The 24,586-nt window shown below is 49.7% G+C and overlaps 1 protein-coding gene across 1 annotated transcript; it reads left to right on the top strand.

The window, feature by feature from the left end:
- Positions 1-3,652: 3,652 nt before the first annotated feature.
- Positions 3,653-23,783, top strand: LOC308567495 (cilium assembly protein DZIP1L-like; the record flags this gene model as incomplete). Its single annotated transcript, XM_081159137.1, has 11 exons — positions 3,653-4,153; positions 5,149-5,218; positions 7,916-8,040; positions 9,572-9,643; positions 12,660-12,690; positions 15,206-15,318; positions 16,539-16,719; positions 19,147-19,363; positions 19,836-20,008; positions 22,519-22,643; positions 23,643-23,783. The coding sequence occupies 11 exons, from the start codon at positions 3,653-3,655 to the stop codon at positions 23,781-23,783; spliced, it is 1,749 nt and encodes a 582-aa protein (XP_081015263.1).
- Positions 23,784-24,586: the final 803 nt, after the last annotated feature.

Raw genomic sequence — 24,586 nt, 5'->3', positions numbered from 1 at the left:
CATTCCCATATGGATGAAGCTCAGTGGTGGATCCCCCTTTGAAACGGCAAATGCAATCCCATTCGGCCACAATCTCCAGCACTCCCTGTCCCAACACTCCCTAGTGCAGTGGTTCGGAGTCAGTGAGTCTGGAGATGTGTATTTCTCACAAGGTCCGCGGTGAATCTGGTGCTGCTGGTCCTGAGACCACACTTTGAGAACTGCTGCCTGATTGTACCTTGGACACCAAGATGGAGAATCAGGTGCCATTTATTATCAAGCTGGTACTGTGGCTCCTCTTACACATGGCCCATTTCCTGCATTTAATGCTGCCTTCCTGAGCCTGGTGGTATTTGGACTTGCAATGTCTGGTATAATCAGCATTGGAAGGGTTGTTGTAAAGGTCCCAAGAGACAGGTGTGCCAGCAAGTAAGAGATTTGGGGGTGTCTGAGTACCTAAAGCAGGCCTATGGTAGCAGAAGCTGTGGGAATGGTAAACTCACCCCAGGGAGAGTGCAGGGAGAGGTGGTTGTGGGTGAACAGCAGGGATGGTGACAGGGACATTGGACCACCCTGGCTTAAAGGAAGGGGAAGGGGTAGTCACTGTGCAAGGAAGCGGCGGGAGGAGCATTGAATGGGGTGGGAAGAGAGTGGAGAGAATTGATGATGGAGTGCTCTTGACCTTATTGCGAGAGAGGGAACTGTGAGCAAACAGCCGAGCCCAAAGCTACAAAAGTTACCCAGTGAGTTCCCAGGCGAGCTCCAGGTCTGCGGGTGGCAGAGAGCAGGCGTCCTGTTGCCTGTGGCCCCGCGTGCCTGGTACCCGCTGTTGCTCTAAGGCAGGGCCCGCAGAGCCTCTGAGGTCTGGTGACATGGCTGCAGCTCGGAGCTGAGCATGGGGAGGATCATCTCCCGCCCTCTTTTCTCTTCTTTCTCTTTTCTTTTCTCTTCTTTCTCTTTTCTTTTCTCTTCTTTCTCTTTTCTTTTCTCTTCTTTCTCTTTTCTTTTCTTTTCTTTTTTCTTTTCTTTTCTTTTCTTGTCTTTTCTTTTGTTTTCTCTTTTCGTTCTTTTCTTTTCTTTCCTCCCCTCGCCTCCCCTCCCCTCCCCTCCCCTCTCCTCCGCTCTCCTCCTCTCCTTGGCTAACAGTGGGGGTGCTTGAGGCTACGGGCATTATTTTTGGAGTCTGTATGGGGAAGAGTATCTGAGAAAGGGAAGCGTGGGCGCCGAAGTGGCGAAGGTCTGTCAGTGGCATCGTGTGGACAGGCTTCCAGACCAGGCTTCGGGTTTGGACTCGTTACTGTGGCAACACGGAGGAACCCTGAGCTCCTGGGTGGTGGGCAGGTGTGTGGTTACTGTCCCTCAGGAGCCTGGCCCAGGGCTTGGCCCAGGAAGGCATGCTATAAATCAGGGCCGGGGGGAGTGAGCGAATGAATGAATGAGTTTGAGGGATGAGGAATGATCCCATCAAAGCAAACTTTTAGGATAGTTTCAAGAATCATGTTGGATGGTTGAAAGTCCACAGGTTTTGGAGCCAGAGGCACCTCCAACTGCCTTCAGTTGTGCCTTTCTACCTGGGGCAAGCCACTTAACCTCTCCAGAAATCCATTTCCTTGTCTGTAAAACGGGAATAGCAATAGTCTGCAGGTTTGTATTTGGACTTGGCATCTGGCTCAGAGGCTGGCACTCCCTGCACTGCAGCCGGTATTAGTCGTGAGTGCAGTCCGTCTGCCTGTCCTCAGTTCCCACGGCACCCTGGGGGGGGGCGGCAAGCCTGTCATCCCCTTTCCCAAATGAACACAGGGCCTTCGGGAGGTCGGGCCCTTTCCTGGAGGTGCTTCCCCTCTTTGCAAACCCACCACTACCGTTTCCTCAAGGCCTGTCCCCTTCATGATGTCAGTGACCTTCCTCTTCTCTTTCTATTGCACTTAAAAGTCTGAAAACCTGATCTAGAAAGAGCTTAAGTAGAGTCATATGTGCTTCTTACTGCCTCAGATTCTAAGTTCCTCAAGGTTAGAAACTGTATTTTTTTCCTTAAAATTTATAAAAGTAATAGATGGTGATGCAAAACATTCTGAATAGTATCGATGGTAGAAGGTGGGAAAGAAAGGTCCCCTAACTGCCATTCTCATGCCGAGGTAAGTACTGCTAACAGCTGGCCTGCTTTTCTAAAATAGCCTATGCTAATAGAATTATATATAGGGAGTCAAAAATTCATATATTTTATTTAATTTTGATTATACAGGAATAACAAATATGTATCATTCCTATATCATCCACCCATGGACCATCCATCTATTCATTTATTTCATTCGTTTTTCACACATCCAATTACCTCCTCCCACATAGACAGCTATTCTCATACGATATATATCTTTTCTATTATATCTCTATATATGCAGATTTAGAGATATATATGTGAGAAATACTTATCCGTTATTTTTGCAAGCTATTAAATGTGACTATATTGATATATCATTTAAACAGAATCAGAAGTGTATGTACACATATATTTTCACATGTGTGTGCATATATATTTCTATGTTACTCTCTACAGTCCATGTAAAGCCGCCTCGGGCTCATCGATAGCTGATAGTATTGCATTGTATAGAGATACAACTTGTTCCTCTATTCTCTTTGTACTTTGCTTTCGTGTACTTTTTCTTATCCTTTGCTATGACAAGCAACACTGAAATGACAATTTTTGCACAAGCACCTTTGCACACTTGTATGAGTTTATCTGTAGAATTGTAATTCTTAGTAGTGGAATATTAAGTTAAAATTCTTATTTTTTGTCAAGTCACTTTTCAAAGAGAGAGAACAATTTCTATGTCTACCAAGAAAGTAGAGAGTAGACTCTGAGTCTGTGACAAAAAACTGGAGCTCTTTTCACTAAACCATTGGGTTTGAGACAAAAGGCCATCGTGGACTGAGCACAGTCTGAGTACAGAGACACGGCCCTGTCTTGAGCACCCCTCCTTCCCACCCCCACGGTGGTGGGCATCATTTCACTTACACCCCACGGGAGAGAACATAGTCATGTGGTGACACCCTACAGCCCGGAAAACTGGGAAATGCAGCCTACCCCTGTCCGGCATGATCCTATAATGAGAGATGCAGAAGAGGGCAGTGGTGGACCTCAGGTGGCTCTGCCACCCGTGGCAAGTTGTTGGACTTTATCCTGAGGTCAATGTAAGGTTGCAGAAGGACCCACTAATACAACTGACAGTTTCCCCCAACAAAAAACTCTGGTAGTGGACTTGGGCTTGGGGTATTCACTGAGAACCTACTATGTGCCAGGCACTAGGCTGGGCGCTTCCCCTGCCTCATTTGTAACCACCAACATGCAAGATGAGTCCCGTGATTCCCAATACACCTCAGAGGCTTGAAGGTGTGAAGGGACTTGGCCAAGACTGAGGATCTGAATCCACAGCTGAGTGACTGTAAAGCCCACACTCTTGCTTTCCATGGCTCTGGCCACATGAGTGCATAGCACTCACCCTCTAGCTGCTGTTCAGATCCCTCACTTCCCCCACTTAGGCTCCTGCTGGCCAGGTGTACGGCACGTGCAGCCCATGCACCTTGCCTAACTTGGACTCTCTTCTCATTTCCCAGGCCCTATCTGAGCTATTTTGCTAGCTGCAGTTCCTGGGCTCTGCCCAGGGCTTCCGCGGTCATGAAATTATCCGCTCCTGCTGCTCAGGGCCGCCATCGTCCCGTCTTTGGGACCTATAGAGGCCCTCCCTTCAAGTTCCGGATTCGCTATGATAAAATGGACTGGAAGCGCATCAGGGCCCTGGATGTGGACCGTGTGATCCAGGAGGTGGATTTGGCAACCCTGCAAGAGTATATCACTAGCATCACCCTCGGCAAGTTGGATCACATGGGACTCAGCCAGTGGAAGGGGCTTCTGGACCCGGGGCTGCTCAAGGCATTGCGCCTTGCCCAGCTAATGATCGAGTACCTGCTGCACTGCCAGGACTGCTTGACCACCAGCGGTGCCCAGCTGCAGGCACAGCTGTGGGCCAGCCTGGACCAGCAGGAGCGTGTTCAGGAGGAGCTGAAACGCCTCGCTGAAGAGCTGAAGGTGGCCCGGGAGCAAAGACACTGGGATGAAAAGACAATCACCAACTTGGAGGAACTTATTCACAAGATGAGTGTCCAGAGCTATTATGTGGTGAGGAATATCAACAGGGGAAGGAGAGTGGGCGGGGTGGGCGCCCAGCCATCAGGTCACCTGGACAGCACCACACCCAGGGCCCTGAGGCCACTGTGGGCCACAGTCACTTGTTAGGAGCAGATTTTGGAGATGCTGCTCATGGCCAGAGGGCATGAGTGCCTGAGGATGTCAGTTCAGGTTATACAGTGCGTGTGTGTGTGTGTGTGTGTGTGTGTGTGTGTGATCCATGTGTGCCAAGAGACGGGTAGAGTCAGTCTCATTCTGGAAAAAGATCTCCATTGTTCAACCAAGTGACAATTCATTAGCCAGAGCAGGATTTGAGCATTTGCATGTATTTACATGGAAACTGTGGTTTGGGACCAGTGCCCTGTAATAACTTGTCATGGTGACCGAGCCTGGTTCCAGGCTCTGAGGATGTAGGCACAAGTCCTGCTGGGGCATGTTTTCAAGAATTTCATAGTTTGAGGGTAGGTGGGACAGAAGGTGGTGTTTAAAAGAGCCTTGAATGCTCAGCACAGCTTGGTGGAGGAATGTTACCAGCAGTGTGAGAAGGGTGCTCAGGGTGACGGCTTTGGCCTGCCTGAGCTGGGGTTTGGGCAAGACACGTGGCAGGAGAGGCTAGCAGAGCCCGGTCCCAGGGGCCTGAACGTCGAGGTAGAGCGTGGGTTTTATTCCGAACGCAGTGGTGACTGTCCCACTTTAGCTGCCTGGTTTCTGAGTGCCCTGCTGGGGGTGGGAACGGGGAAGCAGGGAAGGATGGGATGAGGGGAAGGGCGTGAAATTTGGAATGTGACACCTTGGAAGATATTCCCTGCCACGCTACATATACAGTGGGGGTGGGGTGGGGTGGACATCACTCCTTACTCTGTAAATGAAACTTCTTGGATCTGAAGCAGCCCAGGGGTCCCCAGTAACGGGAGTTTGGATACAGGGAGAGTCCCAGGCGCACTCAGGTGATTTAACCCTGCACTTCCCATGCTTCCTCTCTGCAGTGTCATCATTGTGATGTGTCGTTCCCCAACACCACCTTTCTCCAGACCCACATTAAGCAGAGGCACGAAGGTATGGTGCAGGGTGGTGAGTCCAGGTGGCCCTTCTGAGACTGCGGAAGGGGGGGCCCTGACTGGAGCTCAGTGGGTGGGGGGCACGCACATCACCAGAGCTGCCCTCACAGCCTCACCTCCGGTTGAGGGTGGGATGATCCCAGCACCCATCATGGGGGATCCCAATGGGCTGGGAGGGTTTCCGACCATGTGCGTAGGGAGAAGGAGCTGGCAGTCACACGGGCAGGCGCCAGTCTTAGCTTTGCCCCTTTCAGTTGCCGCCAGCGCTTCCCCCTCTGAGTCTCAGCGGCTCTCACTACGAGTGGGGCAGTTAGACAGAGTGAATTTGAAGGGTCCTTCCCCCCAGCCTTCTGTGAATCTGCTGTTCTCTGATTCGGACCCGGAATGAGCATAAAGGGGGTTAATGAGCAATCAGACCAGGTCTTTGACTTTATTCTGTACATAAGCTCATTATGACATTATCACTGTAATTTTATGATTTCAAATTCCAAAATGATTAGTAAAGCTCTGTGTTTACTCCACAGAGAGATGTGCATGCTTTATATCCCGTTTTGAGGTCCAGTAAGAAATAGCTGTTAAAACATAGCATATAGGCATGGAAATATTAATATAACACAAAGATTGAAAAATCCCGTAATAAAACTGTCTTCTTATTTTCCCTCATCTTAATTTCTTTTCAAAGAATAGACTTAGAGTTTCAAAACAGCACCATTTACTTAGTTACTGTACATTTATTATATGTTTAATTACTCTTGGTTCTTTCTGCCTTGGAGGCTTCTAAAGAAAAACAAATTTTCCCTTTTCTTAAATATTTTTGATAAAAAGATATTTCTTTAAAGATATTTGTATACTCATGTTTATAGCAGCATTATTTACAGTAGCTAAAACTTGGAAGCAACCCAAATGTCCATTGAAAGAGGAATGGATAACCAAATGTGGTCTCTACATACAATGGAATATTATTCAGCCTCAAAAAGAAAGGAAATTGGGGCATCTGCTAAACATGGATGAACCTGGACGACATTATGCTAAGTGAAACAAGTCAGTCACAAAGGGACAAACACTGTAATGATTTTACTTGTATGAGGTACCGAGTGTAGTCAAATTCACAGAAACAGAAAGTAGAATGGAAAGCAGGGGTTGGTGGGAGGGGGAATGAGAAGTTTGTTTAATGGGTATAGAGTTTGTGTTTCACAAGAGGAAAAGAGTTACGGGGATGGGTGTTGGTATCGTTTGCTCAACATTATGAATGTATTTAATACCACTGAACTGTACACTTAAAAACAGTGTAGATGGCAAACGTTACATTACATGTATTTTGCCACAATCAAAAAATTGAGAAAAGGTGCTGTTGATATAGAAAATTTAAATGCAAGAAGGCAGAAAAGAGAGAATAAAAGTCATGGCCAATACACCTGCAGGTAATATTTCGGTGTGTTCTCTGTCATTAATTTTCTGTATACATATATAAAGTATAGTGTATGCAGGATTGACTTTGCTTATTTTCAATGAATATATCACATTTCCAATGTCATTAAATCAGGTTTGTAAACACCATTTTTAGTGGCTGAATAATATCCCAACAAATGGCTATTCTAATTTATTTCTCAATTGAATTATTTCATAATATATGTGGGTTACCCAAAAATGTCCCTGCTATAAATCACACGATGATCAACATTCTTGTATGTAACTCTCTGTGCATATCCCTTCTTATTTCCTTAATGCAAAGTGCTGCAAGGAGAGGGAAGAAATGTCTGTAAAGCAACGTTGCTCCATTAACGTTCGTGACTGTTTTGATTCCTTTCTCAGCTCTCCTATTCCATACTCACCTCAAATCACTTATTAACCCAAATCAATTTCTACTGCATGTAATAATTGGTTGTTTGGAAAAGGTACAGCCTGAGAAAAGTCATATGTTGTTTCAAAGAAAGGCTTAGAATTTTAATAATAGTGTCATCTCTGGAATAGTTCCTAAATATACTTGAAAAAGAAACAAAGGTACAATTGGTGTCTTTCGCACTAACCCTTAACCTTAGCGCTTTATCAGTATGTGGTTTAGTTAGAAAGTTCTTTTATAATTCATTCTGAACCTGATTTTAACTTAAAAAATTTGAAGTACACACTTAAAGCAACCTTGGCCTAACTGTTCATTCATAATGCATGATGACTTTCTTTCACTTGAAATGTAAAACTATATGCTTAAATGATATTATTGAAACATGTGGCCTTAAAACTAGAATTATTTTCATTACTTTAAATTCTTCTCTGATTGCAGTCAGGGTACATAGGTATGTTCTTTGTATTAATAATCAATGTGTACACGCTAGTTCGTATTGTGCTTCAGTTACTCTAGGAGTTTTGCATTCACATTTCTATGTGTCAGTACAGTCAAAAGAGTTATTGTAAATGACGGTAACAGTTCACAGTTATGAAGCATCATGCCAGTCATTGTGCTAGGACTTTGCATTCTCCCATTTTATCCTCACAACAACCCTTTGAGTCAGGTGCTATTATTATGTCCATTTCCCAGTTTGGGAAACTGAGGGTCAGAGAGGTTAGGTCATTGCCCAAGGTCAATGTGCAATGTAAGGGGCAAAGCTGTCTCAGACCGAGGTGCGTGATTGACGACGTAGGGTAGGAACTACACTCTACTGATGTTGTCACTTAATCTGGTCACCCGCTATTTTCACAGATCCCACAAAAAAAGGGAAGGAACAGGAAAAGTCCATTGAGGAGGCAGTGGAAGAACTGCGGTCTGAGATAAATTCAACCAAAGAGGAGCTGAAAGCCCTGTTGGAGAAGCAGTGGCTGCCTCAGGTGAGCATGGGGAACACACGCCAGGAGGCTCGGTTGTGGGCAGCCCCGGAGACCTGGGGTGCACATGTGTCCCACAGGCCTAAGTACTGGCTGGTCTCCAGGAGCTGGGAGGCCGAGCTCAGGGGGCATCTTCACAGATGTGGCAAATGACTTTAGGCAGTCTGGAAAGGAAAATGCCATTATTTTGCCAGACCTGTCAGGCCAGAAGTAGAGCAGGGAGTTGAACTTTCCTGCATTATTCAGCACCCTGGAAAGGCACTTGAATGTGAATTTTAACTTCTTACAGTTCACTCAGCTTTTCGAGGACAAAGCATGGGTCCTATTCTGAAAGCTTCAGAACCCAGCCCAAAAGAGGTTCTCAGTAAATATTTATAAAATGAAAGTACATAAACTTGTCTCACTCATTCCTTCATTTATTCCTTCACCATTCATGCTCTCAGCACACGTTTATTGAGCATCAACAGTGCCAGGCATTGTGAGGATAGAAAGACAGGAGAGGCATGATCTCCAGCCTCAAGGGACATGAAGGTTCAGGTAAAACTTGGCCACTCCAAGTCCAAACAGTGGGGACTCTGAGACGGATGTTCTATGGGTCTCCATGGTGACCTGCACGGACAAGGGGCCCTAGAAGTTTCTCAGAAAATATTTGCCATAATGCAGTATTAACAATTCTGGGGGGGAGGGGCGGTTATAGTTTTCTGTAGTGACCCGCCCCTCCCCTCCTAAACGTTTCCCCAGAGTGGTCAGGGGTGGTTTGTGGAAAGTAAGATGCTGCTTCACCATAGGGACCTCATGCTCCTAACCCCCAGCTCCCAGGCCCCCTTCCTGAGCTCAGCTAAACTCCCCGGCGCCCTCCCTCCCCGACACGGCGCTGCCTCACTGGACACCGGTAGACAGGTATCGATTTGAATTTGGGGTTGTTCAGAATCCGCCTCATCAAGGGTCAAAGGGTTGCTTCCGGTTAGCAAATTCTGAGTGTTGATAAATGAAGACATGACTTTTACCGTCGGTGCTTTCCTTTGAACTTGGGCCACATTCTCCTGAACTGGGACACCCCTTTTCGTTTTTGTCTTTCCCCCAAGGATTGCTTACGTGCTCATGCCTGTGTGTCTCACTGCTGTCTCCTCTCGCCCGACAGTTTATTATTTTACTTTTATGAAAGTATAGGAGCCAAACTGGATACAAAGTTTTCAGAGTAGTTGGATAATTGTTTTGTTGGTGTGTTTTTTAAATTCTGAGGGAAAACCTCAGTTAAGATTCCAGTTAGAGTGACTGTGAAAAGCACTGTAAGACAGGTTGTCTTCCGCTCTCCCCTGGAACCTGCTCGTCCCGTGTGCGGCCTGAGCTCTCAGGAGACCCCGGTGAAGGGGAACATGGGCTCGTGGGGATGTTCCAGGTGTGGGGATATCTAAGGAGGGCAGGCTGGCGTTTGTGGGCGGGTAAGGTGTGTCCTCTGCCACAGCTCAGGATGTAAAAGACCGAATCATGATTAGATCTCCATGTAAATTAAATTATGCCCTGGTCTCTGCAGGATGACTTCAAGGAGCAGCACCAGCAGGCACTGAAGGGGCTTCAGGCCCTAAAGGAGAAGATAGAAATTCAGGTGAGCTGATCCCCCAGGCCTTTCTTCCTAGAACCTACCAAAAACCATGTTGGCTTCTAAACAAGCCTCTCATTTTTGCTCTATGATTTTGGGCAAGTTGAAAAACATCAGGTCCTATATTTTCAGACCTTCCGCCAACACATGGCAGCATAGAATGGGGTTCTTGGGGGGCTCAGTGAGGCTGCTGATATGCATGTGTGCAGTGTCACGTTTGCCTGGGATCTTTTCAAAATGCACACAGCGTGTCTCCTATTCCATCCCTTGCCCTCCTTTTACTCCAACCCAGTTCAAAACAACTCTTAGAAAGTGTGACGACCTATGGGACTTGAAGATATGTGGGATGGATCCTGTGGTGGGTGGCAAGGATTTCACACCTGGCTCTATGGAAGTAGAAAACCTTTGATTTGCAGCATTTGTTACTTTCTGTGGTGTCAATAGTCCCACCATGGCCGACTTCATGCTACCACTTGAGGTCAGCAAATATGGAATTGGAGATTTGTGTCCAATCTGCTCTCGTGAGCTGGTTGGAGTTGGCCCTGGCCACCACTGGATGCGTCAGCACAGTCCAGTTATGTGTGGTCTGTGTCACCGGTAATTAGCTCCACGTCAAGGAAGGGCCTTTGGCAGTCAGTAATCATGCTCTCCTTCTGTCTCTCCTCTGCAAGGTTGTTGAGAAAGAGCTTCGTGGCTAATAGTCAGCAGTAAAGTGTTTCCACCGCTGGGCGTTTCACCAGCTTCACATTAAAAAAGCCATTTTTTTTCTGTGAAGTCTGTTCACATCCTTTGCCTAGTTTCACATCTTTTGCCTGTTTCTCTATTGATTTCCTTACCAATTCCTGAGTTCGCATCAGGCATGGAAATTAACCCAAACTGTTGTCCTGTTGTGACCATTTTCCAGTTTTCTATTGGTCCTTCAATGCTGTTTAACAGAACCTTGGCCATACACTTTGAATAATGTTTATGTAGTCAAAGTTTTCAAATTATTAATCTTGTGTTTATGGCCATTTTGAGATTAGAAGAAAATTCCTGTTTTCTTTCAGTACTTTTATGGCTTTATGTATTTATTTATCATTCATTTGGCAGATTATGAACAGGGCGGGAAAAGCCAAGTGCCTTACTGGAGTCCACACAGGGCATGGATAGTACCAGGGGTGAGATCAACCCTAGCCTGGCAGGGGAACGCAAAGCCTGTGTGCACTGTGTTCTCAGACATAATTTCTTAACGAGCAGCCTTTTCATGAGTTAACAGCCTCTGATGCGGTGGTCAGATACACTCGTGTGATGACAGGCACTCACTAAGCTCCGTCTCCGAGACCTGGCCCAGTGCCTCTTCACCTACTGCTCACGATTCTCTGCCCCATCCAGGCTCACCTGCCCTTCTGAGCCCCAGGTCCCTGCCGAAGGGCATCTTTCCCCAGATGTCCCCCGCATGGCCTCAGGTCCTCGCCATGGTTCTGATAGCGCCCTGCACACGGCTTCCATGGGCTGAGCACCCACTGCCACTGTCTAGCCCCCTCTTTGTGTACCTGCACCCCTTGCTGTTTCTGCTTTTCTGTCCTCCCAGCCATGCCTCACCCAGGTAACATTCCTACCCTCTTCCCGCTGCTTTTCTTTTCACTGTTCACCCCCACAACACGAGGCTCTTCACTGCTGTGGCCATTGTGGTCTGGTCCAGAGGTTTCTTCCTTATGTTACCAGAACCCATGTTTGTAAATATTTCAGTTAGGAATGTATTGGCTAAACAGAGCACAATAGACCCCTAGGGTGTGTTTTGTATTTCTGTATTGTCACACCAATAGCGGTGACTGTTGCTGGCCTCAATTTTGCAGCAAAATTACACATCAGCAACTCAGACTCTGGGTCCCTTTTTATCATCTTCCGAATGTTTAGTTTTCTCGTGTTTGACGCTCATAGTTTCAGGATGGATGCCATGACCCCAACTATCAGAACCATATCCAGGTGGGAAAGTTAATGAAAAGGTCAAATCCTGAGACCTGCTTCTATTCTGTTGGTCTCAGCTGTGTCTCATGGGTAGCTATAGCTGTAGGGAAGCCTAGGAGGTGAGTAATCTCTTTAATAGTGTCTGGAATAGAGTTAGCAAAGCAAGAAAGAGTTGGATGAGCCATTAGCCAGAAGGTAATAGGAAGCCACTCAAATTAAGCAGGAGAGGGAATCCGTTGTGTTTGTCAACAGGGCGTCTCCCAGAGCTCCAGATAGGGAGCAGCTGGGTGTGGGAGGAACCTGGGACCAGAGACAGGAACACGGTCAGGAGCTTCCCTCTGCTGCCTGTCTTGCTCCTTTCTCCACATCTACTTCTAGTTTTCAATTGTGACTCTGAGGACCAGCGTCCATTCCTTATGTGTTACACATGACAAAACAAAGAAGGACACACACAAACCAAGAAACCCCAACCCAAGAGCAGTGGGGTGCCGACAGCTCTTGCCTCCACACATTTGCAGTCCAGGATTCTCTGCCCAGACCCGGACAGCCAGCTTTGGCTGTGGCGTGGGGCCACACTGTCACATGTGGCTGCCCTGTCCACGTGGACAGAGGGAGAAGCAGCACTTTCTGGAAAGGGGGTTTGAGCAGATAATTCAGTGACTGTCCCCATTATGCCTTCATCCACCTAGGGGGCACTCAGCTCAGATGTCCACAGTACAGGATGGGCACCTACCTGGCCCTGGCTGTTTCCACCCATTGTACCAAGAGTACTGACTGTGTGCCTGTCCCACTCTGCTTCCATGGGGCTCTGACCTTCAACCAGTCTTGCCTCCCCACCATGGGAAAATAAAGCATGGTTCCATTCAGATTGCTGCCATTCAGCCTCGGTGCCATCCCCCTCACATACGGAAGGCAGCAGGTGTGTGGGTTTGGGCCGGTGTACTGTGAGCGCCCTCCAGTTCTAAGGGGGGCGTGTGGAAGCAGTGGCTGTCCCTTCTTCACGGTGCTAGGCAGAGTGACTCCTTGAGCAGAGGTCCCTGCTGGCTGTAACCCGCTCTCGTTTTCATCTTTGCAGAGCCAGACGGTGTGTCACAGGAAGGAGGAGGGTAAGTCTGCATGGGATGGTCTGTGTCATGCCTGGCGGTTGTCCTGGCTTCTTCTCTTTCCTGCCCCACACCACTCGATATATAGGATGGGGGTGAAGGTATATGGGGTCAGGCTCTCTGGCTGGGCGAGGGAGGGTAAGAAGACTTTTGCTTCTGGGGCAGACAGGGCTCCTCCTTGTAGCAGCAGGGTTTCTTGCCTGGCCTGGTCTTCTCTGCAGGGAGGTGGAGAAGTGGGAAAAGGAAAGGATCCTGGGGGAAGTGATCGATGGAGCAGAGCCCATGAACCCGTTCTTTCTAATTCACCTTGCCTGTGGTTTAGCCCATGGACCTTTGCCTGTTCCCAATGTATAGCAAGTTCACCCCGAACCTATGTGACTGTGGCAGGTTTGGAATATCACTCGTTTTGGGGGGGCTCTGCTGTGCTGGGGTTGTGTGCACGTGAGTGTGTGAGTGTGTAATGGAGTGCAGGTGCTAGCATGTAAAGGCAGGCCATAAGACAGGGCGGTGCGCTTGCTTGGAGACCTTGACCAGCTGCTTATGAAACTGGCCCCTTTTACTCCACCCTGCCTCCCCTGTCCTATCCCTGGAGCTATTCCTCTGCCTTTTCTGGCAATCCCAGTCTCCTCCCATATGCTGCCTTGAGGCTCCACATTTCTTTCCCAGTCTTGCAACCAGTTCAGAGAGGCACTGTTCCTGTGGCCCCGAGCTTCCCAGGGTGGGGACTGGATGTGTGCCATGTGCTTCGCCAAGCAATTCAGGTTCCTGGTCTCATTACCTGATTCCCATGGTTTCAATGTGGGATGGGCATTAACATCCTCATTTGGGAGGTGAGGACACTGACGCCGAGAGAGTTTCAAGGACTGGCCAAGGGGAGCTCAGCTAGAGAGGGGCAGGGTTGGCCTGTGAACTCTGCTCCTTCTGCCTCCAGATCCCGTGGTTGTGACCACCGCTCCATCCCACCTGTTTCTGGGAAAGATGACTAGAGGGCTCACTTTTTCCGACTAGCGCCCACATGCAGTCCAACCTTTCTCTAAGTCTCAGATGGGTCCTGGGCATTGGAGGCACTAAATGCTCCGTCTCCTCAGGGAGCTGTGGGGGCCCGAAGGCTGTGGACACGGAGAAGGGCTCTTCCAAGGGAGGCAGGCCCTCATTTTCTTCCCCGGTGTCCAAGGCTGAGAACAGATTTGCAGCCCTCTCCATTGTTCAGATTGTAGCTCTTTAATTGTGCCTGGCCACCTGAACCTGGGTGAAGGGAACTAGGGCCTGAAGGCAGAGGGGTGTGCAGTGAGAAGCAGGTCTCCCGACTCCCAGGCTGCTGGGCTCCACCTGTGCTCAGTCGGGCTGGAGCGGGATCTGAGAATCTGTGTTTCTAGTGAGTTGCCAGGCGCAGCCGGTGCTGTGGCTCACACGGGGAGAACCGTTGCTCCAGAACAGTTGGTTCTCAGGCTTGGCTGTTTGCTAGAAGATCTGGGAGTTTACAAAATAAATATTAAGGCCTGGGGCCCACCCTCAGAGACTCTGATGAAATTAGCTTGGGATGGGGCCCAGGTGATTCAGACATACAGCCAAGTTGGAGTTGACCACCCTCCACTGTGACTTTTTTGAGTGTTTTCTTCTGTGTCCCCGGCACCCAGCACTGGCCTGTTCACACCCATGTTACTTGTCAGTAAATGTCCCTTGAGTGCATCAAAGGGCTGGTCCAGCTCTAACTGGAGGGTCTCCCCTCTCTCTCCGCACTGGACCAGAAGAGCTGTTCTCCGTGCTCCCTGTCTCACCCTGGATAGGCCCTTGGCAGCATTTTCCTTGTAATTCCTAATTGTGTTACATTCTGGGTCGGTACTTCTTAAGGTGTGTTCTGTGGCTCACCTCTATCAGCATCATCTGGGCAAGTTAAAATGGAGATTGCAGAGCCCTTCCCCAGACCTATGGAACCAGACTCTGGAGGGTGGGGCCAGGGAATGTATGTGGCTTTTGAACCCTGTGATCCAGATGTTACTGCAACTGGAGGGAGAGCACCTGATCTGAACAGTAAAGTTGAAGAGAGCATGGACCCGTCTATCCTGTGCACTATTTTATCCCCTTAAAGGGGACAGAATTTGACATAGCTCTGGGAAGAGGGCGTCAGGTGGCGCCAGTATTAGGCTGGAGCTGGCAGTGACATGGCCCGGGATCTGGGATCAGAATGGAGTCAGGGAACAAGCTGCTGCCAGGACTCAAGTGCCTGACAAAAGCCTGGAGCCCCGAGTTTTTTCTGGGATCTGGAGTGAGCCCAGATCTCAGAGGTCCAGACTGGAAGGGAAGGGAATCCTGAATGTGGGCAGGGGTCTGCGGTGGTGGTGCCCAGGAACAGAAACAACAATTTGTGACCCAGGGATGGACACTGGGACAGTGTCCCTGAGCTCACGGGCGGGAGCCCGAGCACACGGGGTGAGCATGAGCCAGGTGGGTGCTGTGGGGCTGTGGGAACACAGGTTCCGGGCACCAGACTGACCTTGTTGATTGCCATGTGCTGCAGAGCTGGAGGACTCCTTGGACGAACGGGAGAAAGTTCTGGAAGCTCCGAAGGGAAAACGCAACTTGCTGAAGCGAATCAAGCGAGCTCTGCATCACACCATTCCAGACAGAAGGGTAAGCAAGGGGGTAAAGAAAGCAAGTTCTTAAACTGACAAGGCACGATCGTTCCTTACATTCTAAGCTTGTTCGTCTTATTTGTTCAAGCAGGGGCACTTTGGTGTCTAGGAATATAAACCCACGAGGCTTCTGCCCCCAGGTCTCAGTGGCAGTGTGGTCGCTTTGCTCTGTTTCCTCCAATGGCCACTTGAGGTGCCACCCTGAGTCCGGACCTCTCCGTGCTCTCTGCTCATTGGTTACTTTCTTCTGGGTCTCTATTTCTGACAAAGGGAATTGAATTGGCTCAGTCTGGCCTCTGGGTGTGTCCCTTGGGCTAAGTGTCCATCATCGGTGGCACCCGTGGCCACACACACTCAGCAGGTGGCTGTGGATGAGCAGGGCCTGAAAGCTCTGTGTGGTACAAATTGGGATTTGAGTGCTGTCGCTCCCTCGTGCCCGTGTTTAACCAGAGCATGCATATTAGCGTTAAAGGCAGCAATGGAATTATTATTTAATAAAAGCACACCTGGTCACGAAAGGAGCCTGGCATCCCATCCTTGAAAATTCTATCTGTGTGGACTAAGATGAGAACAAAAACGGGCTCCTAGTTTACTTTAGTGACTCTGCTCTAATCTTTGACTCTTTTCAGCTCCTGCTGAAGCTGACGCTGGCCCTAAGTTCAGGCTTGATTAGAACATTTCTCTCTAACCTTGAATGAACCCTCATGCTGGACTTAGATGCCTCCCAAGCCGGAGCTCCCGCGGGCTCTGGGTAGATGTGAAAAGCCCAAGCAGCTTTCAGTAGGTCTCAGAGGGGACCTGGCATTTGTTTTTCGCAGTAGTTTTTCAAACGTTGTTAGTCACACAGGACAAGGTGTCTGGCATAAGGATAGTGCCTGGGGGACAAAAAGGAGCAAGGCAGGGTCTCCGGTGCTGGATTCAGTCTGCTGGTGGAAAGGCACGGCCCGGCTGAGCCCCGGCGCTCTGGTTGGGGCATTGTGCACAGTCCCTTTCTGTCCTCTTGCTGTGCGAGTTTTGCAGGGCCCCCAGGCCCTAAACCAGCGCACTTTCAGCAGCGGGTGAAGCTGCTGCTGGCCCTGCTCTGACACTCCTTTCCCCCTGGCCCTCGGAGCGCCTGGCACTGACCACAGTGGCTCCCGGGCGAGCAGCAGGTTTAGAGGCTTAGGGAAGGGGCTGCAGGGGAGCCCTGTCTCCAAAGGGGATCTTCTGTCTCTCTAGGATGCGAGGGTAATGCCCACTGTGACTCTGAGCTACCACGAGAAGGTACAGCCGGTGAGGAGGGAAGAGAAGTCTCCTCATTTTCTGAGTCCGAGGGAAAAGCTGGTCAGGAAAGCCCCTGGCGGAGAGGAGGCGGAACAGAACAAGGCCTCAGTGCCCCAGCCAGGGAGGAAGGTTTCAGGTAAGCTGGGGAGAGGGCTTGCCCAGGGGCTGTCACCTGGGAGGGCCTGGCTTTGTTTGCACATGAGGTGGGTGGCTGTAAGGGTGAGATGGTTGGGTCCTCACGGTGACTCAGTCTGAAGATTTCTGTGGGGAAACAGAGTGAGGGCTGGGGTGAGGTGGGGTGGGCACCTGGGTCCCTGATGTTTGCAGAGGAGAGCCAGCCAGAGCTTGTGGGCAGCGGAACTCTCCTGCTCAGATCTGCTCTTTCCTGGGCAGCTTAGCTCTGCACAGCTTTGCTGACTCTGACTGTGGGTGAACTTCGTGCTCAGAGGGAGCAGCTCCCCGGGTGCCTGGCTCTGTGACCCAGGCCTGGGAGCTGGGCTGCAGGCAGAGGCGAACAGCAGTCAATGGACACTCTGTTCTGACCAGGGGTTGGTGAGTGGCTGGGCCAGTTCTGCCTGAGGACGAATCCTTCCTTAGCTCAGCCCTGTTCCTTGCCTGGGATCTCAGCTGCTTCTTTGCCCCTGAGGCTCACTACAAGGGAAGGCCGGGTGGTTCTTGTGGAAGATTCAAGGAGGTGGGCAAGGACTGTCCAGTCTCTGTCCTCAAGGAACTTCAGGAGCAAGGGAACTTGTCTTCCTAATTTCAGGAGTCTCCCCAGTGCTAACAGCCATCCGTAAGCTCACGGACATTTACTTGGACAAGTACAAAATGGGTGTTTTATGTGTAAAAGGGATGACATTTTATGCAAAAGTGTCAAAAAGATAACACAACAGTTGGTAGGCGAAGATGGTAAAATTGTATCCAAATAGGGGAAACTCTGTCCTGTGGAGTTCAAATTTTTGGCCTTAACGTTTCTAAGGAAAGGACAGTTGTTAGTCTTGCACAGAAATCGCAGAAGGGTATTACTCCTGGTTGCTAAGCCGCCTTTCACACTTCAATTTAAGTTCCCAGCCCTGTGCCTCTAATGCTCACTCATTCCACTCATTCATTGGAATTGAGTGCTGTTTACTGAGGTTGATGTGTGCCAGGACCTGCCACCTTAGCTAGGAAACCAGTGGGGACTAGTGATGGGATGGAGCCAAATACAGGGTGGTGGGAGCTCTGAGGAGAGAGGGGACAGGCAGTTAGGGAAGGTGATGGAAGCCCCTCCTAGTCCCCGCTTCCAAGAGAAGGAAAAGGCGTCCTGCTATTCCAGGTGCCACCCTCCCCTGCAGCCCTGGCCCTGTAGTCCTGAAGCAAGAGTGAGAGTCCACCCCCCAACCCCACCTCTCTTCTTTCCCTGGTCCTGAGGTCCTGCCTTCTCCAGCGCAGGTCACTGTGAGGTGACACTGTTTTCATAGCACTTTGTAGACCTCCTTGCCAGCACTTGCCCACAAGCTCTCTGTCTAGGGACCACGCGGAGCTGTATAAATGCTCACCTCCTGTCTCTGCTCACACTGTGCTGCTTTTGTTTTGGGGTAAAGCAGTGGGATGTAGAAAGGCAGTGGCAAGAGGCCTAGATTTGGGGCGACCAACATCCTGGGTTTGTATCTGCCTCTCGCTTCCATGGAATCCTGGGCCTTGATCGAGGCTCTGAATCTCTGGAGGCCTCAGTAAAGTTGGGAAACAGTCCTCTCTGAAGGCGTCTGGGCTAAAGGACATTGTAGGTAAAGTGCTCAGCTGGTGTCTGTGCCTCGCACTGCAGCTTTTATTGTTATTAATTCCTCTCAGCACGTTTTCTTCCCCTTCTCTTCACTTCACACTTTCCTGGAAGGTCCGTTCTGAGTAACCGAGCTCTCTGAGATCAGTGTCTTTCAGCGTTTGACCCTGAACCACATACAGTAAGAAAGTCATTGTACACTGTTACTCAGTCCACATAGGCTTCGTCAACAGTCTTTACTCCAACTCCCTGTGATGAGCTGTATCTCCTCTCTCTGTGAAAGAGAAATGCTGATTTTGGATCCCTCTCTCTCCAATGAGTCCTGATGCCATTGGAAAATGAGGGCTATGCCTAACTGCCTGCCTTTAGCACTGAAGCCACAGGCCTAGTCCCAGGAAGAAAGTGTGGATCTTCATGGCCCATGTGGTCCTCTGGGGACTTCTGCTGACAACAGGGTCTTCCTGAAAAGCTGAGGAAGGGGTGTGGATAATGTGTGGGGGGAGGTGGAGAGTAAGGGAGTGAGTGACAGACCCACTGGGCTCCTCTTTAGATCTGCTGACTCCTATGCGTCTCCTGGAATGATGACATGGCCCTGGAATACCAGCCACTCTCCACTCTGATAAAACTTGGGTCCCTGCCCTGAATCTGGCCAGCCGTGAAGCACATTACTAAGTTGGCTACTGTGGTATCTTACAACAGAGTGACCTATCCATTTCCGGTGTGTCGGGGCCTCTTTCCGTATCCACTCTGGGGTGAGAACCCAAATGGGCATTCATTGAAGCTCATTTTTGTCTTTGTTTCTAGTCAAATGCCGAGAGAGCCTTCTGGTCAACAAAGAGGTCCAGTCAAAGACCTCGACCCAACACAAGGCATTGCCATCCAACCTGGGAGAACCCCCCGTGTTAATTCCACATTACTATGGCATCAATGACCCTGGCCGTGCCCAGGTGCCCACCCTTAGGGTGACCACTAGAGCCCAGGGCAATTTCAGGACCCCAGATTCTCAAGGGCCATTGATCAGGTGAGCCGCCGACTCTGCACTGTCACTGGGTTTGTGGTTCGGCTCCGGGCCTCAGGCAGCTCTGTTCTGGGCTCCCCACAGGCTTCTCCAGGAAGGAGAGGGGCAGAGACAAGTGAGGGGCTGAGGCGGTTGGGGGGCAATGAATTGGAGATGCCTCAGGTAGGGTCCTACCGGAGCTCCCAAAAGAGACTGAGGTCCTTTGCTCCCAGCAAGACTAACGTCCACTCTCCTGACTCACCTCTTCCCCAAGCCCAGGTTGCCACACTGGAAGGACTGGGTCCTCATGTCCAAAGAGAGGAGCTGGCTTGGCTGCTACACTCTAGGGAGACTTCTGGCTGCCTCCTGGGCCCAAGGGAGGGAGTGGGAAGGCTCTGGGAAAACCTAACATGCTTTAAGTAGTGAAGAGTGCCTTTTAAAGTTTCCCTTTCCATGCTTCATCTCTCCTCCTCCATGTCACTGTGGTCCCATTCAGTTCTGAACGGAACTTGAAGAGAGATTCTGGGCAGCGTGCAGCTCCCAAGCCTCCACGAGCTCCAGCCAGGTTACGACCCCAGTCAGAGGACAACTGGGACTTGTCAGACAAAGATCCTTTGGAGGGGAGCTCCCGGGCTCCTTACAACGGCTCACGTACCCGGCCTTATACTGGTGAGTGGTCTGGACCAGTGCGGTAGCCCTTCTGCAGCCCAGATTCCTCCAGGTCCTAGAAATGCCCTTTGAATTCCTTTGGGTTTTCTGATTGGACAGCTCATTACTGTGCCTTGGGGAGAACAGTCCTCCTTCCCATTCCGGGAATGGCAGAGATATGGGGAGCATGATAGAATTTGAGTGGCGTTTATTGTAGCCCTTGTTTAGTCATTGAATTGTTCAACTCTTGGAGGTTGTGGGGAGCCCACTCCTACCTCTCCTCTTCCAGGTACTGAACTGACAGTGACTAAACAAGGTGACCAGGTACACCGAGATCAAAGCCTTGCTCTGTTATTGGTGACAGGGCCCAGTGATGCCTAAGGCATCAGCTTTCTGACAGAGCTGGATTGGTTCCTGAGGCCAGGTGGGGCCTCCCTCTGGATTTGCAGTCTCCCAAATCCAGATCTTGCCCATATTTGCCATGGTCTGGGTCTGCAGAAAAGACCCTAAGCTGGTGGCTTAAACAGGCAGCTGTGGGGACAGTCCAGCTGCTTTCCAAACCCAGTCACTGGTGGGGGGAGAGGGTCTGAGAGAAAAAGGAAGTCAGCATTCTTGACCCTCTCCCAGCTGAAACATGGCCCAGGGGGTGTTGCAGTCACTCTGCTTGGCTAGTTCTGTGGGTAGGAGAGGGTAAGAAAGTGTAGGGACACACTGAGAGGGTGTCCCTCTTAAGCTTGGCTAACCCTGGGGGTAGAGCAGCGATTCCCTCCCCCAGCCCATGAGGTAAGGCGTCTGCATAACTGCACCCACCCTTACAGATGTGGAAGCTAAGCCTCTGAGACCTTCAGTTACTCGTTCAAGATCACAGAACCGTGTCATGGAGAATTGATTCTGGGTTATGTCTTTGAAGCTAATGTGCTGGAGTTATTGTTTGTTTTGTTATTTGTAGAATACTTTTTTCCCAGAAAAAACTGCCTTTAGCCATTCCCCAGGAGGAAGTGTATCCGCACGGCCTCTTACACTGCTTGAGTTCATTAGCACCAGGCCAAGGGCTTGTGGTCACCGGGTTAACTATCACCTCAGTTACCACTAGGTTCAGCCACAATGAACATTTTGACAAATATAGTTTCCTGTAACACACAGTCTACCAAACATAAGATTTTGTAACAAAAGAATAGGGGAAGGTGTGGTTTCCCTGCCAACCTTGAGACAGAGGATGACAGCCTCAGAGATTGACAATGAACCCTCCCAGCAGGCTTCCTCGGATCTCCCCAGGTCATCTTTGGGCCACATTACTCCTTTTGGTATTAAAGGAAACTTCTTTTTCCTTTTCAGCAAAGAAACTTAGAAATTTAGCTCGTTGGTTTAAACGGCATCACAGAAATGAAGCTAAGCGTTATGGTTAACTGAAATGAATGCATCCATTCAAGTTGTCACTTTCTATCTAACAGGTTATAATGAGAAATTGAGCATTTTCTTCTCAAAACAACTAAATCAACTCCAATTCTTTTAAGATTTTCTAAAAACTACCAGTGGAAATGTCATTGGCTTCTGGCTTCAGTTGCATTTTCTAGCCCAGGCTGACTTAAAGAATATGAAACAGACGGTTGCGTCTTTCCAAAGCCAGCCTGTGGCTGCCCTGGCATGTGAGCCTAGGCCTGTGCCGTCTGCAAGCCCATGCTGTTAATGGATCCCGCACAAGTTCATCCAGTCCACAGCTTATTTCAGGCCTGCTGGTCCATCAGAATCCACCAGACTGAGTCTTTAGAGAAGTGCTGATGGTCTGAGGGGTCCTCAGGTCCAGTTCGGGCTCTGTCACTTCTTACTTTCCTACTTGTCCTTGTGTGAAGGGTTTCTGTTCCTCTGTTGTAAAATGTGGTATCTGGAGAAGATGATGACTGAGGGGTGAGGAACTTGGCCTGGTACATTGTAAGCACTGAAATATTCCCTGAAGGATTGAATCAGGGAGCCAAGGGCTTTTGTAGATCCAAGAGTCTATCCTGCGCTCAGACATTTGACTCCTAGGAAGCCGAGCTTAGCTCCCTCCTTCTTGGTCATTCCTGAGGCCTGGACATGCACCTCATTTCCCACGTCACCGGGAGCCATAGATAATGCACGTCACTGCTCAGCTCCCTTCCTGCATGGAGTGTGCAGAGAGCACGTCTGGCCTGCAGCCCTCCTGTGCTGAGTCCCATCTAGATCCCTCCCTGTCTCAGTGACGTGGTGAGGGAGGGGGTGCCTGCCCGTCTGTCTTGCAGTTCTTGTCCCAGCTGAGCAAGGCCAAAGGAAGGGGCTCCCTGAGCCACCCGCCCGGCCGGGCTGTGAGGTGCGGCTACATTGTCGGGATGCCCAAGGCCTCTCCCTGAGGCACAGGTCGCCGGGAGCTTCTCCCTCTCCTCGCCCTGGTCTTTTCGGTCGCCTTTCCTCTGCCTTTGACCCTCTCTGGACTCCCTCTGTCCGCACTGGAGCCTGGACCTCACAGAAGGTCGCGGCCTTCACTCCCTGGGCTTTTCCCTCTGGTTGCCTTGCAGTGAGGCGAGTGCTGGTGATGAGCCGGGAGGAGTGGGAGCAGGCGAAGAAGGTTGCAGAAGGGGCCAGTGTGCCCCTGCCCGGCGCCGCGCCACCGCAGGCTGCCACGACGGAAGGGAAGCCTCAGGTAGGGTGCGGGACTCTGGCAGGTTGCCCTGCAGTTCCCTAAAGGACCAGTCCAAGTCTGGGGGCGTGGGGTGGGCCTGCGGGAGGGTCCAGCGCGTGTCAGCCTTGGCCCCAGCGGGACGTTGGAACTGACCTCACTGTGCAGACAGGGCCGCTTTCAAGTGCTTCCTGTGTCCATGTTAACAATAGAAAACCTTTTGGTTTATGACACAAGCAGCTCCTCGGTAGGTTGTTTCTCCCCTTTCCTGCCTCTGATGGAGCCTGGCCCAGGCTCGCTGCCTGCCTTCCTCGGTAGCTGGTCTCTTCTCCCTCTGGCTCATCCCACAGGGGACCCCCCCCCTTCACTCTTGAGGACCCCACACAGGCCCCGGGCCAGTGGACTTCTTCCCACGGGGCGGGTATTGCAGTGGCATCAGACACATCACAGTGGGCGACAGCATACAGTGGGAGGATTTAGACACTTTGTTCTAAATATTCAAGGCCATTCCTCTCACGGAGAATGTCCTGATGGCCTTGTGTCTCTCAGGCTTGAGCCAGCGTAATGTTTAGAGCTCAGATGCTCATCTTCCTCCACCATCACCAGAGCCTCCTCACTGCCCCCCGCCCCCCAGGCATGAAGAGCTCCCACATCCTGTCACTTTCTCAGGCAGAAGAGGGGCTCCCTGGATGGCCAATGCTGTCGCCCTGCCATTCAGAAGCTGTGGGCAGTCACGGCTTGGTTCTTGGTAGCATCCATCCCCCGACCCTTGGCTTTTACTCTATAATCCGTTGGGTTTGTTGTGCAGCTCTTGTGTGTTCTTAATGAGTCCAAAGCATTGAAAAGACATCCCTTCCTTTCCCCACATTGTGAAAGAGCATCCACAGCCCAAAGCAAGAGCAGCCTGATCTGCCATAGTTCTTTCCAAGGAGCTTGAGGAGCAGTGTCTCCCTACTTTCTTCCAAGCCCCCATCTTATCCCCGTGGCCATCCTGCATTTTCTTCTTCCCTTTATCTCATGCAGCTTTCTGATGAGAGTGACGTCGAAGAAATTATTTTGCAAGATGTCCCACGGGACGTGGGCAATGGAAAGAAATCTCAGCGCCCAGAGAAGGATGACGTCAGCAATAGGACCCCTGGCAAACACAAGATCTGTAACTGGTGATGCTGTCCCAGAGGCGGGCTGAGCAGAGGACCCAGCTTTTTGCCGGGCTTGGGAAAAACAGCTCAGGTCCCACACCACCTGAAGACACTGCTGGGTGTATGTGTCTTTTTAGAAAAAGGGAAAAAGGGGTGGGGGTGGGGGTGGGGGTGGGGCAGGGGCTGAAATAAGCATCTATTTTTTTCTCTTATTGTAACTATAATTTGTGCTAGCAATGGACAAATAAACTTTCTTTGAAAATGACTTTCAGCCTTGGAAACTGTCTTTTTTGTTTGCTTAACATCTCACAAAAGTGTTTCTCATTTGCAAAACCTAATCCAGACTTCAGCTGGCAAAGGGTCACTTAGACATGCAGTTCCTCTCAGCTTCTAGCCCCAGAATTACATAGTGGGCAGAGAACTTTATATATATTTATAATTTCAGTGGGTTTCATATAAAAGGAATTGCCTTATATAGCCAGAGTAAAATGATCAAAATCAGAAAATTAATACTGATACAATACTATCTAATTTACAGAATTTATTCAAATTTTGCCAGTTGACCTAATAATGTCCTTGACAGCACCACATTGCATTCAATAATCCTAAATCTTCAGTCTCTTTTAATTTTTAAAATTTCTCAGTCTGTCCTCATGTTTCATGACCATCATATTTATTTAAAAAAGGAGCCAGTTATTTTTCACAATCTTTCTCAATTTCTATTTGCCTGTTGTTTTTCAAGGTTAGATTCAGGTTATGTGTTTTTGGTAGAAATACCATAAAGATAATATGTGTCATATCAGAACGCACAGGGTGTGATTTGTCTAG

The sequence above is a fragment of the Miniopterus schreibersii genome (genome assembly GCF_964146895.1).
Source record: "Miniopterus schreibersii genome assembly, chromosome: 15".
NCBI classification, from domain to species: Eukaryota; Metazoa; Chordata; class Mammalia; order Chiroptera; family Miniopteridae; genus Miniopterus; species Miniopterus schreibersii.
Note: the sequence above shows the minus strand (reverse complement) of the source record. Positions and strands in the feature narration are given on the sequence as shown.